At 42.5% G+C, this 17,293-nt stretch overlaps 1 protein-coding gene and 1 long non-coding RNA gene across 2 annotated transcripts in view; one reads left to right on the top strand and one right to left on the bottom strand.

The window, feature by feature from the left end:
• Positions 1–9,152, top strand: part of LOC135090262 (voltage-dependent calcium channel type A subunit alpha-1-like) — a 290,421-nt gene extending 281,269 nt beyond the window's left edge. The window contains exons 42-44 of the mRNA XM_063986871.1: positions 345–508; positions 1,024–1,169; positions 3,176–9,152. Of these exons, the coding sequence (XP_063842941.1) occupies positions 345–508; positions 1,024–1,169; positions 3,176–4,032 (1,167 nt within the window). The 3' untranslated portion in view covers positions 4,033–9,152. The remainder of the gene's footprint in view (positions 1–344; positions 509–1,023; positions 1,170–3,175) is intronic.
• LOC135090263 (uncharacterized) lies at positions 106–16,943 on the bottom strand. The gene is made up of 4 exons (XR_010261837.1): positions 16,358–16,943; positions 6,991–7,211; positions 6,467–6,632; positions 106–557 (listed from the first exon to the last, which is right to left on the bottom strand). It is a non-coding gene; the product is annotated as an uncharacterized LOC135090263 (long non-coding RNA).
• Positions 16,944–17,293: the final 350 nt, after the last annotated feature.

The raw sequence follows: 17,293 nt of genomic DNA, 5'->3' as shown, positions 1-17,293 counted from the left end.
TCCCTTTGGATGGAAAGACTTTAGTTTATGAGGTACATTTTACATATTGAAACACACACATTATTTATGATCATTTTATTTTATATATATATATATATATATATATATATATATATATATATATATATATATATATATATATATATATATATATATATATATATATATATATATATATGCTTTTTACAGTTAGCTTCACAAAGCACAAGAATTGGTTCCCACTAGCATACATAGTGTCTTGTCCCAAACATGACAGTGGCCCAGAAGAGTGTGCCCAGCTGCCTCGCTGTAGGCTGGCTCAGGGCGCCGAGAGCACACAGTTTTAATGTTTCCTAATCCTGAAGGTGGGCCTGGAGCTGGCAGAGGTGGTGAAGCAGGCGTCCAGGAGAGGATCCATGGCCTCCGAGGAAGGGTTCCACCTCAGGCCGGAGGAGTACCCGATCAATAGGTACAGGTCGCGGTCACCCTCACCCGTGCGGGGCTTCCAGTCACCAACCCCTCCTCACAGGTGCCCAGCGCTGTGTTCTTGTCTGTTGTGAGCCACAGTGCAACCTTGGCTGAAATAATGTGTGCTATATGTGAAATATATTACATCATATGCATACACAATGGCTGCTCACTTTTAAATTAGGGCCAGTTTGCCCAAGTCCAAAAAATGTTTAGAAGAAGTGATAAAGCACACACAAGTTAAGGGAGCATGCAACAATAGTGAATGTTTTCCAAATCCCACAATCCCTTAAAATGATGTGTATCCCAAATCCTATGAAATTATGTGTTTTCCAAGGTCCATAATCCCTCAAATTTGTATGTGATGTAAATTCCACAATCCCACAAAATTATGTTTCCTAAATCCTATAATCCCCACAAAATTACCTGTGTTCCCTAAATCCTACATAATTATGTTTCTGATGTCCAACCATCCCACACAATGAATGTGTCCCAAATCCCACAAAATTAATTCGTAAGTCGCCACAAGCAAGCCACTCGGGTGCAAACGTTACAAGCGCCACCATGTCCTGACAGACGGGTCCGCTCACCCACTCCCATCCGCCACAGTCCATCACTGAGGAAGTCCAACCAGCACCTGCACGAGATTGGCTTCAGTGACTGTGTGAGCGACGTGGTGGACCTCGTGAAGTATGACGGCCCCCACAAGAGAGACAGACGAGGTAGGTGACAATGAAATGATGGGCAAGGCACCACCAGCAACATCACCACTCTCAGGAACTCCAGGTGTGATAGGGAGAGAGAGAGATCTATATATAGTAGTGGACAGGAAGAAAGAAAATGAAAGATAAAAAGAGGAAGGAAAGGGGAAAGGGTAAGGAAGAGGAAGAGAAAAAAAAGATGTACTAATGGACAGGAAGGAAACAGGAGAGAGAGAGAGAGAGAGAGAGAGAGAGAGAGAGAGAGAGAGAGAGAGAGAGAGAGAGAGAGAGAGAGAGAGAGAGAGAGAGAGAGAGAGAGAGAGAGAGAGAGAGAGAGAAATGATGTAGTAGTGGACAGGTAGAGGAAAGGAGAAGAAAAGATAACAATAGGAAGGAAGAGGAGGAAGGAAAGGGGAGGGTAATGAAGAGGAAAGAGGGTAGGAAGGTAAGAAAGATTGCTATTTACTAGGAGGGTAAGAAAGATTTCTATTTATTAGATCATTGTCCTCCTTTTCATCTTACACTAGCCACCAGTACTTTCTGTAACATCACTTTACCACGTGGAGCCAGTACCCCCTTCTTTTGAAATTAGTACATTCAAATCTCAGCCCTCTTGAATTGTAGTTTTTAGATTTGAATTCGTATTTCTGTTGCTTTTACCTTTCATTTTAACATTGCCAATCTTATATTCTAGTGTCACACAAGAAATATATATATATTTAAATTACTTCACTTATCCTGTGCAGCAAAGTCATTTCCTATGGTTATTGTTCAAGTTCATACACTACCTCCCTAAGATCACTGTCTCCTTGAGTTCATATACCACCATATGACCTCAGCTCTGTTTGTGTGTTCCTCTCTAACTTACTGTACTACTTCCCTTGGTCAGATAAACCAAGAAGAATTAGGAAGCTCAGACTTTGTTATCATGTTTAGTAAGGTTACATCATTCTTAAAAAGCTTTGCCTAATAATGTAATGTGTAATGGTATAGGTGTTTATTTACAAGCTTACATTTTCAATCAATTACTCCAGAACAGACGAACTCTTATGGTTTGAACTCATACCTGACATATATTTATTTTCCAGGAATAAAATACTGCTTTGTGAGTTATTTTATAATTTATTATGGGGGGGTAGTTTTATATGGGAGTGGGAGTGGTAAGTGACTGTGGTTCGTAAACATACTGTGGTTCGTAAACATACTGTGGCTCTGTGGGCTGTGGAGAGAGAGAGAGAGAGAGAGAGAGAGAGAGAGAGAGAGAGAGAGAGAGAGAGAGAGAGAGAGAGAGAGAGAGAGAGAGAGAGAGGATAATAAGGAAGAGAAGGGCAAAAGAAGGGAAGTGAAAGAACAAAGGAAAAAGAGAAGGAAAAGAAGAATAGAAGATGGAGGAAGTGGTCCTCTGTGTGTGGTTCTTCTCATCTTTTCTTGTGTGTGTGGTTCTTCTCTTCTTTTCTTGTGTGTGTGGTTCTTCTCTTCTCTTCTGTGTGTGGTTCTTCTCTTCTCTAGTGTGTGTAGTTCTTCTCTAGTGTGTGTGGTTCTTCTCTCATGTATGTGGTTCTTCTCTTCTCTCCTGTGTGTGGTCTTTATGGTCTTCTGCTCTCTTAGTCTTCTGTGTTCCTTCAGTAGTTCCTCACTCCCTGTCAGTTTGCAAGAAGAGGGGGAGCAGACAGACTTCAAAGACTTCAAACTATGGCTAGCTAAGAACAGTCACTACTATACCATAGATACAGTTGGAAAAAATATGGTGTTCTGCATGCTATTATTTAATTGTCAGGACTTTATATATATATATATATATATATATATATATATATATATATATATATATATATATATATATATATATATATATATATATATTATTGTAACAGTAGTTTGTATTCCATGATGTTCATATTTCATGATTTTAATGTTAATCAATACTTTTTTTCCTTTTCCTTTGTATATTTCAAACAGCAGCACAGACATTTCAACACCTACCCATCTCACCAGTGCTTCACATTAATTATGCTTCCTTCCTCCAGGGAAGATGTACGGCGACGGCTATGGGGCAATGTCCCCAGTGCGGCGCCGTGACCCCCTCCCACCCCATCAGTGGGGCCTCAGGACTATACGCTCCCACCCTAACAGTCCCGACCGTCCCTACATGACCACCACCAGATTGGACGCTCGCTCCCGCAGCCCCTCGCCACCCTCAGGGCTGTCTGGGACAGCCAGCCGCCGTGGCCGCATGCTGGAGCACTACTCCGGCACAGTGTCACTGGACCGGCGGTCACGCAGCCCCTCGCCACATAGGAACGCAGGCTCCAGCTACCCCACCATACCGCAGAGGAGAGGTGGGGGCCGCCGGCTGCCCCCCACACCCAACAAACCCTCAACACTTCACCTGGGATCCCAATCCTCCCAGCAGCCTCCAGGCCACCCACCACTGCCCGGGGCAAAGTCCCCAACCAGGCCACAGCCCATCAACTTCCCAAAGCTGAATGCCTCGCCCACGCATGTGCCCAAGTTAGAAATGCCACCAGTGTTCAGAGAGAGACGGACTCCCCCGGCGGCAGAGGGCAGTGCCAGGCCCCGGGCACCGCCCCCGGGCAAGGTGCTGCCACCTGGTGCACTGCGGCGGCCTCCCATGGCGCCCATCAGAGACCAATACCCATACGAGCGCCGGCCTGAGGAGCCGCTCAGTTTTGAACAGGCGGTGGCCATCGGGCGGGGCACTCGCCAGCTGCCCTCACCAGCAGTGCCTAACGGGTACAAGCCGGGGCGTGACCGGGCCGTGCCGCGGCTGCCTGCCCCGGTGGGGGCGGCAGGTGGGGGGGCACCCAGGAGGTCGGTCCCAGGCGTGCGCCACAGTGACAGTGACGAGGACGACTGGTGCTAGTGGATCCCACAGGGTGGTGTGAGCCCCCAGCCCCCCATGGGCAGCCTGGGGGGTGACATCACCCTGACTAGCAGTGCCTGGGTGAAGAGTGGGGCACAGGCCCGGGCAGGGGAATTATCCATGGCCACAATTTTTTTTGTGGCTTCTCTTCATGTTTGTTTTGTACCATATCCCCTACAAGTGCTTTATTTATAACATACAACAAATGTTCTATCAAATCTGTGATATTTTAATGTCACCACTACTGTAGCTCTCCTGTATGAGAGTTGTATGAATATCAAAAAAAGAGCAGAATGAGATTCCTCTCAACTTCTGTGAATTAAAGTCTTTTCAGAGAATGCATGAGAATGTGTCATTGTTATGATGATTTACTACCAACTGATGCATTCCTTACAACACTTCCTTTCATCAGCATAGATCATTATCATTCAAATCTAAATTTAAATCCAAACCAACAAGGCATTCACACATGATGGTGTGCATCATTGGGCCTCATCTCATCCATACACTCAAGTATAACTGCAGCAGTTGTTAGTTCTCCATTATTAGTACTGTGTTGGTCAACCTGAGTGTGGCTCTCGTATATTGTTAAGTTCATGAGAGGTAGAATGAGTATAGTTATATTTTATTTATTGTTTTTGACAGCTAGTCTAGTATTTACAATTCACTATGGAGACAAAGTTTCTGCGTCTTTCTCATGCGACAAGGAACAAGGTAGTGATGTCGTCTGCCAAAGTTAACAATTTTGTACTGATAATTTCATGCATGGGGAGGTGGACGGGCATGCAGGTCTTCGTCTTGCTGCTATCCTTGAAGTATTCCTATACAGCAGGTCTACAGCCATGTTAAAAATGAGCTTCAAATGGACAGCGGGTTTTAGATGAATTAGTATTCATTGACCTATAGATATTTTGAGTAACTTCTGTCAATTAGTCTCACCAACAAAATGGTGATCAGTTGTTATTATCAGTTATTATTATTATTACATAATAATTACTATTTTGTCTTAGATTAGGTTTATAAATTTCTCTTGTTTAGATTTGTAAATTATCTTGAGTACTTTTGAGCAAAACTTCTCTTGTTTAGATTTGTAAATTATCTTGAGTACTTTTGAGCAATGTGTTTCTTTTTGTGAAGTGCCACCCAGTTGTCTTGGGGAAGGCCAGTTAGTTGTATGGAAGATGTTTTGTCTTGCAAAATGGGGTCAAGATTCATCCATTGGTTACCAGTACATGACTTATTGCATGTCCCTAAACATAATTAATACATCTCTTTTAATTTTAGTCCAAAGTAGAAAGAGAACTAGGGAAGAACTAATGCTTTTAACAAGGAGAACATCAACTGGCTTAAATGATCCAAGTTATGGAACCTAATATTGCCTTCATCTATAGTTCCATGTAGTTGACTGACTGTCAAATGCTGCCACTCACACTGGCAGTGTTGTGCAAGAGATCCACATCCTGTGCTCTGTTTAACTGATAATTTCCACAGTGGAAACAATGTTGCTGCTGTACAGCAGCAGAGCTACACATGTTCAGACATGAATAATGCAACACTGCACCATTCTGCTAAATTGGTACAGAACCTTTGATCTCACACTTCACAGTATGCTGAGCTGCAAGCAATACTGTGCACACTTTGGCAAACTTTCTGTTGCAATGACCACCCTTTGTGTCAGTGGCAGTGGGGGGAGGGGGCTGCAAGACACAAGCCCTGAGCATTTGTTTGGTGAACAAACAAGTTCGGCGTAACATTTATTGTGGCCTCTTGATGAAAGGAGATGCAAAGCTTACCAATAAAAGCTTAAAACTGTACATTTTTATGAGTGAGAGACATGTCTGGTGATACACTTTGTAGTTGGTACCACTTGGGTGCCCCAGTGACAGTGTTGCCTCAGGCAGTGTGCCCCGGTGAGGGCCGCTCCCCCCGCCACACCCTTCACTTGTGTATGCAAACAATCCAATCACAGCTGAACCCACCAAGGCACTCGTATTGGAATGCATACGTTTTCTACTTGCAGTAAAATTGTTTGAAACATTATATTATGAACTGCCAACCCATTATCTAGTGATACTTTTTACATAATTATATCAGAGCAAAAGTGAATTGCAAAAAATAGACAAAGCCATTACTAGTGTTTAGTTTGCATCATCATTACTCAGCCATAACTCAAGCCATCATGGTCCCCACCCTCCATTCTGCTACTGGATTGTATTCAGCAGCTTTTGGTCTTGGTTTATGAACTGTCTTAGTTTAATGTTACTCCTCCTCACTGAGATCAGTATGTAGTGGTAGCCAAACGTCTCCCCAAGTAGAAGGTTAAGTCTTTCAAAATATATTTGGTGTTGAGCCTGTTGAACAAATTTGGAACTATATTTTTCTAATTTAGGAAATTAATTTCAGATTCATAGATATGCTTATGTTAATAACTTACCTGTATTTACCGAAGCTGAAAAACATTTGTAGATTATTATTCTACCGAGAGTGGAACTGCTGAGTGGCAGTTACTTTTGGAAGAACCTGATCCCCCGGCTGCTGTGCTGAGGCAGCCTGGGAGCAGCAGCAGTGCCCCATAGTGTACAGTCTTCAGCTGAAACTCACTACAACCACTATAACTGCTACCCTCAAGATCTTCCTTCCTTAATACTTGAATGTTTCATCATAAATATATTGTATAGAAACTTCATCTTAAACCATATTACAAGAAAATTAAGTTACAATTCAAAATCCACATACATATATAAATATATATATGAATATATGCATATATAAGAGATATATATGTCAACTATGATAGCCTATCATTGATCTAAACATGAGTATTTATTAAATCTAAAAAAGTGTAGTAGCACTTATGGAACTGATGGTGTCCGTTTGAACTTAAGTTGAAGGAAGAGTTTTTTTTTTTTTTTTCGTTATAATTTTGAGTGTTAATCATGTAATCAAGAAATTGGGTACCTCATTTGCTGTTTTTTTTTTTTTTTTTTTTTTTTTTTCGGTGAACTCATCATGTGATCCACATCAGTTTTCTGGAACCCTTCCTCGGTGCGGGTGCCACGCGCGGCCGCGGTGCCGTCACCTCACCGCCGCATCGGCCGCCATGCACCCGGCACCCCGCGGTCCAAACACTGTCCAGCCGCGCCGCACACCAGGCCAGCCACCGCCACCGCCACTGCTCCCTGTGGGACAGCGTGAGGATTCATGTGAAATAGTGTCTTCACTGAAAATTCTTGACTGTTCCTCCACATAAGTAGTAGCCCTTAGGTGGCCAGAGATGGACTTTTGTAACTGTAAAATGTATGAAAACATGTTTTGTAACTTCAGTGAGGAACATCAAGAATTTTCCTTTGAGAGAAACTACTACATAGCCACAATCCTCTTAGTGCATGATGATTTTCAACAAGTTTGATACTGTTTCATAATCTTATCATTTCAGACCTCATAGTTATTGATTTGAAAAGTCCCTGTGAGTGATGGGTGACACAGTGGAGTTATTCCTATTGTTTCGTCTCAATACATGCGAGACTCGACAGTAATGCCTCATTTGTCTCCACAATTAGAAACATAACAAGTGGCCCCCCCAAAATACAGGCCTTGTCTCTAGAAGCATACAAAGAGCTGTCGTACGTTCTTTGTATAATCGTGTGTGCCTTCATTCTTTTCAGTTTTCTCTTTGCCTGTCATTGAGACATGACGAGATTTGGGATCTTGAGCTTATTGTGATAATGCCGTAAGGTTCATTTGGGATCACTTGACCGAAGCTCAATTTTCATCTTCCCGTCAGAACTATGGCATGGGTCATGAAGAACCGTAGCAGAGCTCCCCAAGTCCTGTGTGCTGACACTGTGCTGTCGCCACCGTCAGTGTGGGGCGTCAGCCGGGCGCCAGCGCGCTCTGTGTCACGTCAGCCGGCAGAGCCGCGGCGCGCCACACTGTACGAGGCACACAGGACTTGGCATTGCTGGGACACAGCTCTCTTTGGTATACATGTGCGGATCTTTGAGTTGTATCCTGAAAGTGCTGTGTGGGATGTTCGTGTTTCATGGAAATTCAAAACTAAAAGCATTCCTGTTCCCATTTTGTTGAAAGGTACGGATTGTGAACCTAATATGGCCAAAGTAATACTTGCTGTTTATGGGTATTCCCTATTGTAAGCACCAATCAACATTCCTAAATTTTAAGTAAATATCTATAAAACTGTTCATTGTTGTTTACTGTAGCTGATGATAAAATGGTTATAGAGCAAATTCCGGAATTGTTATGGGCATGCACATAGTTTTATCAAATGGGGAAACACTGAACAACAGCTGCATTTGTCATGAAAGTTGGATTGTGGGCATGAAATAACAGGAAGAAGCAAAATGTATAACTAAAAATCTTCAAATTAAAAATATATAACTATGACTGGCCAATCAGTTAGAAACTATTAGTACTGTATTCTGATTGGTATAGTGCTGCTAAGGAAAACGTCCAAACTTGCATTTCCTAAAAGTCTTTTTCTTGTTGCTTTTTCATGAATCTTCGATTTTTCGAAGATTCAGTAAGGTCGCGTCTCGATGCAACGCGATGGAGTGCGTGTGTAATATGACAGACTACTTTGTTGTACCCGCTCACTCGATTATGTATAGCACGTTAACCCCTGTAGGTGTTTTTGAAGGAACTTTTATACAAAGCATTCATTTTCCTACTATAAATGAAACAAAGTGAGAGGTAGTGCTAGGGAACTACAGCCACTGTGGGTGTAACCTGAGGATATTCTGCCTTCATCCAGGAGTTTTTTGTAATCACCAGTTTCTGGGACTTCCAGTAAGAACCAATTTCCTACAAATCTTGTACCTACAAAAATGAAAATACATAAATGAGGGCTCGGAAATCCCATGCGGAATTCTCTGAAACTAGTGACTTACCTTCATCTGGTAGTGTTCAAGATTAGTAAATTTTTAAGGCTGATGATACCAATTTGCAAGCAGTGTGTGTTTACTGAATATCTAAGACAGTTTTTCCATTCCTCCCTACTTCTAACAGTACTCTTGCTAAGGGTTTTCATACAGAATGCGTGAACAGGTCTGTACAGGATTATGTCTCGAATAAACATTTTATCAATATGCATTGTTTAAAAAGATTTTTTGTTTCTATTATTATTCCTTCTCATGAAAACCTTACAGTCTTTTAGAGCAACACGTGTGTACTTCACGGCTCAGACACTTCGCCTCAATGACTGCACATTTTCCCTTCAAGCACACGAAGACAATCATGAAACTGACATGTTAACGAGAGATCCAGTCATGTCACTATCTTCATACACACGACTCACAGGAAGACACACGAGACACCTGAGAATTATTCTGAACTACATTAAATTTTGTAAAGCCAATTTCATCACTCATTAAAACTCACACAGACGCATACCACTAGTCAGCTGCTGCCCTGCTAACCAACTGCACCACGTGGATGAGAGACGCGGCATGACGGAGAACACTACTGACACGAGCTGATGATGTAATTATCAAATGCTAAGTGTTCTGAATTGCAACACTAATATAACAAAACACCACCAGACCTGTTGGCTCTTACAAGGCTATTTATTTGTGACAACCTACACTGTGTATCAAAGAATGGTAAGTATTCATAATTAGAACAAACCATCACGAATGACAAAACAGCAGCAGATCTTTTGTCTCCTACAAGGCTATTTGTGACACCCTATACTAATCTCTGGGTGCTCTCTCTCTCTCTCTCTCTCTCTCTCTCTCTCTCTCTCTCTCTCTCTCTCTCTCTCTCACGACTACGAGATGACACGACGCGGGTACTGATGGATATATAATTAAAACCAGTAACGTGACGATTCAATAACGCACAAAATCAACAATTTAAAACGTGGGAATAATAACCATTACGGGCAGACCGCGGTGCGTAAATCAGCCAGCCAATCACAGCCTCTTGATCTGTGAGTCACGCAGGCTTGTAATAGAGGATTGAAAATTAGACTGATTGAATTATGAAGCAGTAACGAGGCCATATGTCACGAGAGAGAGAGAGAGAGAGAGAGAGAGAGAGAGAGAGAGAGAGAGAGAGAGAGAGAGAGAGAGAGAGAGAGAGAGAGAGAGAGAGCGTTACTTCAACCGAGAAACTCCCCTGAACCATAACGCTTAGCAGTGTTAATATAATAATAATAATAATAATAATAATAATAATAATAATAATAATAATAATAATAATAAACTAATTATATGATGTACACATAAGAAGAAGTACACACAAGAAATACACACGAAAAACAAATTGTGGTGTACACACACACACACACACACACACACACACACACACACACACACACACTAATCTGTAGCGCCTACATATTTCTGTTCAATGTTCGCTCAGTATTCAATAATGTTCGGCCACGTTTCCGAGCAGTAATCCTGGAGTTTATATAAAATGTTCCATGGGTATTGGCAGCAGTGACAGGACGCATCAGTTGGTAATCCTGCCGTCAGTTCGTGGCTTGCTCATCATTACAGACCGCCTCTCATCCTCGATTCCTTTCCCTTGCACTGATTAACATTTCATGAGCGATTGTAACGTAATGTGAGGAGGCCGAAAGTCGGCTCTCTCTCTCTCTCTCTCTCTCTCTCTCTCTCTCTCTCTGACTTTGGCAGAGAGAGAGAGAGAGAGAGAGAGAGAGAGAGAGAGAGAGAGAGAGAGAGAGAGAGAGAGAGAGAGAGAGAGAGAAAATCCATGACCCAAATGTGAATGCGTGTCACTTGACTGACTGGTAACTAACTAAACTGACCGATTAATCGACTATAAATGATTGACTGTTTGATTAAACTGACCAAGTAACTGACTGACTGCCTGACTGACTGGCAACTGACCCATGCCAATCAAATCAGTACAAACAATACACCCCCAAAAAAAGGTCAATTAATTTAAAACCTCAAAGCGCACCGCAACACACACACACACACACACACACACACACGTGACCTAGATAATATACTTGTAATGTAAGCGCCAAGCGAAACACGTGCTGTTCAAAGAGACGGGGCGCGAGAAAACAAAGGCATTTGGCAATATATTCTGAAACACTCCTGCTGCGCACCTTCACTACATTCAAAAGGTCCTACGAGTTAAGCTACACGGGTTTTTAATGTTGTTTTTAAGGTTTTAGTGACAAATTAACAAGATTTATACATTATTAACAGGGGAAACAATCCGGCTATCATCTCTGGCCCTTGAAAATAATTTTGGTAAAGTTAAACTAATTTTTAATGATGTTTTTCTTATCGTTCTTGTGACATATTAACAAGATTGCTATATTATTAACAGCAGAAATATCTGAAAACTGTCTAAACACGTCTGTGGCATTTGAAAATAACCTGAAAATAACCATGGTGAAGTTATACAGTTTTTTAGTGTTTTTTTAGGGTTACAGTGATATATTAACAAGATTTCTACATTATTAACTGGAGAAACGCTTATGAAAACGCGCCTAATCATTTCTGTGGCCTTTGAAATCAGTCGTAGTGAGAGCAAAGCGCTTCAAAATACGAACCCTGGCGCCGTGTCCCTCCCAGTCCCCTAGATATTAATATTACACACACTCTGGCCTGGTCTGGTTCACTCAATGTTGCATCACCTCACAGCTGCCTCCACACACACACACACACACACACACACACACACACAGGGATTATAATTATCAGTTTATCACGATTTTTTTTATAAGGCTTCAAATAAATCTCTTATCCCTTTATTTTGAAACCCTCTGAGTTACAATATTCAAATGCCACGAAGATAATTAACGTTTTCATTGGTGTTTTTTTTCCCCTTACTGATTCAGCATTCTTGTTAAGCTATTACCGGAATGGAATCGTAAAAAAGAAGAAAAAACATGATTTATATATATCTTTCAGCCTTGTCTTTCTAAACCCTTTGAGGTCAATTTTCAAAAGCCAATAATTATTCAGATTTTCATGTTTTTTTTTTTCCCATTTGACGATGTAGAATTGTTGAACTAATATTAGAATCGTGAAGACACCTGTTAAAACTGTGAGCACCAGCCACTAGAGCTTGTTAGGAAGAATTGGGGGTAAGAGAAAGAAAGGTGTTTGGGAGAAGCTGGTTTCTGCGGTTTTGTTAAGGTGGTTTGGGGAGTTTGTAAGTGTTTCGTGTGGTTTGTTTCGTTGTTTGGGGGTGTCTATCGTTTGTTTCATTCTATTTTGTGTTTTTCTTTAATTTCTTTATCCATTTGTTTTATCATCTCTTCGTTTCATTCGCTATTAATTTCAATAGCTACTTATTTCATTATCTATCTATTTATTTCTTAATGTTTTCTTGCAGTGACCAAAACTATGTAACAAAATTATTCGAGATAAAACACGATACACACACACACACACACACATTCACCACCACGTCACCCTCGTCCTTGAATACAAAAAGCAGAGGAATAATAATGATTTAATTAATACTCGCTTCCACGGACTCGCTCCAGCCGGTGCCTCTCTCCCCCCTACCCACACTCCTTCCCCAACACCATCCCTTGCCCACCTCCTCCCCAACTTTCTCTTCCACTAATACCATCCCTTCCTCCCCTCCCTTCCCTGATACCAGCCCTTCTTCCCCTCCCTCCCAACTACGCCATCCTTTCCTCCCCCTTCCTCCCCTCCACACCACTCCTTCCTCTTCTGTCTTCCTCCTCCATTCTCTTTCCTTCCCTTTCTCTTCCTGTTCCTAGTTTTCCTGACATCTATTCACCCCCTTCCCATCCCCTCCCTCTTCCTCCAGCACCCATTCCTTCACTTACTTCCTCAAACCATCACTTACTCTTCCTTTCTCTTCTCCATCACATTTTCCTCCCCCTTGCTTCCCTCCTCCTCCCTCACTTCCCCTTTCTTCTCGCCCTCTCAACCCATCCTCTCCTTTCCTTCCCCTACCCTGTCTCCCCTCTCTTCCCCTCCCTTCCACCCATTCTGTTCCCTCTCCCACCATGTCTCCTCTTCTCATCCCCCCATCACCCCCCCCCCGCGCCACCCGTCAGCTGTGGCCGCCACCCGCACACACCACCCGTGCCGCCCTCAGCCAACTAATTAATTTCATTGAACAAAACTACTTCAAACGTGATGCTTGTGAATTGCTCAAACTTGCGTGTGTGTGTTTGTGTGTCTGTGTGTGAGGGGAAGGGGGAAGGGGGAAGGGGGAGGGGGGAGGGGGAGGTAGCGCGTCACACCTTGCTGCACTGCTTTTTAAATATTGATAATTAACTCACGTGGCTATTTGCTCTCTCTCTCTCTCTCTCTCTCTCTCTCTCTCTCTCTCTCTCTCTCTCTCTCTCTCTCTCTCTCTCTCTCCGCGGCAGATGTGGAGTGTTGCTTTCTTCTCCCCAGCGATTACTTCAGCTTAAGAGGAATTACTTCGAATGACCAATACAGACAGTGGGTCAGTAATGCAACACACAAACACACACACACACACACACACACACACACAACTGGGCCGAGACGCAGTAATGGCCCCATCCCGCTACGATACACAAACAGTACGAGGAAGGAGTGAAGGTGAAGCAACCAACCCACCAAGTGACACTACCCACACGACGCATTCAATTAAAGACCATGCATGTGAAAGTAGTTTAGTTAACCTGCCATTGTCACTCGATCCACGCTAAAGACAGCACGAGGGAGTGAAAGCAAGACAACACACGGCATCACACTATCTGCATCACACTAACAGTACAAGAGTTATTGATTTGGTTGGTTTAGGTTATGGCGCCGCGAGTACAAGCGTGAAAACAAACAAAGGGTTCACACTATCCACACGCCAGACGCTTCCCTAACAATCAAATCAGCCGCGCCAATCAGCCCGCGTGTCTCTTGAGGTGACTGCTGACAACTGACGGTGATCCACTGCACTAGTGAACTATCCAGACACTTAACTTCTCTTCTCTTCACTTCTCTCCTCTCCTTCTCTTCTCTTCTCTCTCTCCTCTCCACCTCCCGCCTCCCCCACCCGACCAATTGCCGCCCCTAACTGCCTGCAAGAGGAGGGTCACTGACTCGATTACTCGTTCATGCGTGTGGTGTAATTCATTTTATAATCTGACTGAAGTGTTTATGATGGCAAGGAATATAAGGATTAGAATTAAGGGAAACTAATAGAGATAGAGAAGTGAGAGAATAGGATTGCGAGGACTATAAGTGAAAGGAATAAAGAGAGTTACGTAAAAAGTGACTTCAAGGAAACAAGTGAACAACAAAGGAAATAAATGACTAGGATAAAGTTAAGTATGTATGAGTGAACAGAATAAAGAGGTCTAAGTAAACAGAATAAAGGAAACTGAAGAGTAATTATAAAAAAAATAGTCAAAGAACAGTGAATAGGATAAAGAGGAGAATTATGTGGGTTTTGCAAAAAGGAAGAAGAAGAAAAGAAAGAGGAGGAAGAGGAGGAGGAAAAGGAGGAAAAGGAAAAGGCGGCGGATGGAAGAGGAAGAGAACAAAGACTGGAGAGAAGGAAGCTGAGAAGAGAGAGGAAGAGGAAGAGGAGGAGGAGAACTAAGTAGGGCAACGAAATCTAGCACAAGGAACGGAATGAAACCGTCGCCCTTCCCTTAACAAGCCAACCAGCGACATTAGTGAACTGTGGCAACAATGTGTGTGGTTCCTTTCAAGCACCCACAAGGAAAACGGAAGAAAAAAAGATAATGCAATTTCAAGCCAGTTTAGTGTTTGAAGGTGGCTGTACAGGGGGAAAAGATCTCAAGTCGTTAGTAATGTAGGAAAGCTGTGCAGAATGTTAATGAAAGGGTTAAAATAGAGGTGTTATGCTGCGGAAAAAAGGAAAAAAAGACGATATTGCAGTTTCCAGTCACTACAATGTTTGGAAATGGCTGTAGAGGAGGAAAAGTTCGTTAAGTCGTTAGTAATGAAGGAAAGATGTGCAGGATAGCGGTGAAAACAGTGGTGATATGCTACGGGGAAGAAAAAAAATATTGTAATTTCTAGCCAGTGCAATGTAGGGAAGGAAATGATCTCAAGCCGTTAGTAATGAAGGAAAAATGCACCAAATAGCAGTGGAAAGGCTAAAATAAAGAGTTATGCGCCAAAAGTCAATTTCACTATAGCAGATAATTAAAACAATGGAAACCCACCAAACAAATGACTGGGATAAACTACAAAGCAATGAGTTATATAGTTGCGCTTTGCTTAACGAGCCGTAGAGAAACACCAATTACTCACGGGCCATTAGACATTAAACTAGGTGATTTCACTGCAGTATCGGTGCAGTTTAGTAAGTTGATAAACAAATGAACTGACTCATGTTAAGTACAACGGAACAAGTGAAGCTGTGATCTTTAACAAGCCAACGAACTACAGAAATTAATGTCATTGGGCAGTTAGCCTGAAAATAAGAGTCTGAGGGAGGTTAGTATGGCTAGCTGACGGGAGTGAGTGATGCTGCTTTCCTTAACGAACCTACAACCTACTGTAATTAACGTTGCAGTTTGAAGGAAGGCAAACTATTGTAGGTAAATTGATGTAGGTAAGAGGAAGATTACTATTAATTTGATGACAATACGAGTAATACTGGTGAAATTTCCTTAATGACCAAACAAGCTACAGTAATTTGTCATTAGAAGTTAGACAGGAAAACTAAGATAAATAAGAATTTTGGACAGGTTCCTAGAGTTAACAAGATGAGTAATACTGGTGGTTTCCTTAACGACTCAACGACCCACAGTAATTAAAGTAAGGCAGTAAAACCACGTAAGAATTTGGGAGATGGTCCTATAGCTGCCTAACAAATGAGTAATACTGGTTCCCTTAACGACCCAACGATCCACGGTAATTAACGTCGGTGGTAATTAAGCCCCAAGACACTCCAGTGAATATTTAAGACAATTAGTGATGCATTACCTAAATTAACTAACTGATGGGAAAATAACGAGTAATACCGCTGATCTTAACGAGGCAACGACCAGGCCAATTACACGCGTCGTTGGGCTTTCAAACCAAGTAATTACGTAAACTACAGGAAGGATAGCGTGGATTTACCAAAAAAAAAAAGAAAATAAAAAACAAACAAATAGAATCAGTAAGTAATCCAATAATTAAACAAAATATATAACCAAATAAATACACGAATAAATAAATGTTAATAAATACACAGATGAACAAAACCAAGCAAACACACACACACAACTAACAAATTAAAACTACCACACTCTCCTGGACAAGACAAGCCAAGCAGCGGCGCCCACCAGGAAGCGGCAGCAACACAGTGATTAGTGACACACACACACACACACACACACAGAGACACTCACCTTCACAATCCCCTCAGTACAAGACACGCTGGAAAATCATGTCACGGGGAAAGGTATGGGGCTGGAAAGGGCTGAGAGGAAGGGTTGGAAGGGGCGGTTAGAAGGAAGGAAGGATTTTCAAAGGCTGGGAAGGCTGGTAGGAGGGGCTGCAGCGGCTGGAAAGGCGCACTTGTATGTCCCTCGTCGCATTTCGGAGGTGACTGACCGCAGGATGGCATGTGGTTCGTTAAGCTTCGAACTCGAGTCTTGAAACTGTTCCGAACTGTCCCACCGAAGCACTTGTGTCCATTTATCACTCGGGTTTTTATCCTTGGTCCTTGTCGCTTCGTGTCCCGGTGTAGTGAGGATAACAAGCGTACCGTTCCATCAATCGCATCATTTAATACACAAATGCACGAGACTTTAAATATAAACTAGCGAAGTGGTCTGAAGTTTCGAAGCTTTGTAAAGGATAATAATGTAGAATCCTAAACGCTGCGTCTTTGATATAAGCAAGTGACTCGATTTCAGGTCACAAGCGTCACTATAACTCAGCTACAGAGGTTACAGGGGTCACTACATCAAGGTCACTACATACAGGTCCTGACTCGCGCCTGCATGGCCTTGAGGAAATACAGGAGGGAGAGTGAGACAAGATAGAGTGAGGGGATAATGGTACCTCTCTCTCTCTCCCTCTCTCTCTCTCTCTCTTGCTTACATTTCTCCACCAGTCCTTCCCTTCCTCCCTTCCTCCACACGTCCTTTCCTTCACCCTTCCTTCCTTCCTCCGTCCTATCTCCCTTCCAACCCCCCCCCTGCCCTCACTCCCTCGCTCCACTCCACTCCTTCCCCCTGCCCCCTCTCGCAACTCTATTTAAGCACCACTCAACACTGGAATTGCTTTTATTTATAGAATTGAGAGTTATTGTAGACGCCAAGACTCAGAACACACGCAAA

Source organism: Scylla paramamosain, chromosome 34 (genome assembly GCF_035594125.1).
Source record: "Scylla paramamosain isolate STU-SP2022 chromosome 34, ASM3559412v1, whole genome shotgun sequence".
NCBI classification, from domain to species: Eukaryota; Metazoa; Arthropoda; class Malacostraca; order Decapoda; family Portunidae; genus Scylla; species Scylla paramamosain.
This window is presented reverse-complemented; position numbering and strand designations above follow the sequence as displayed.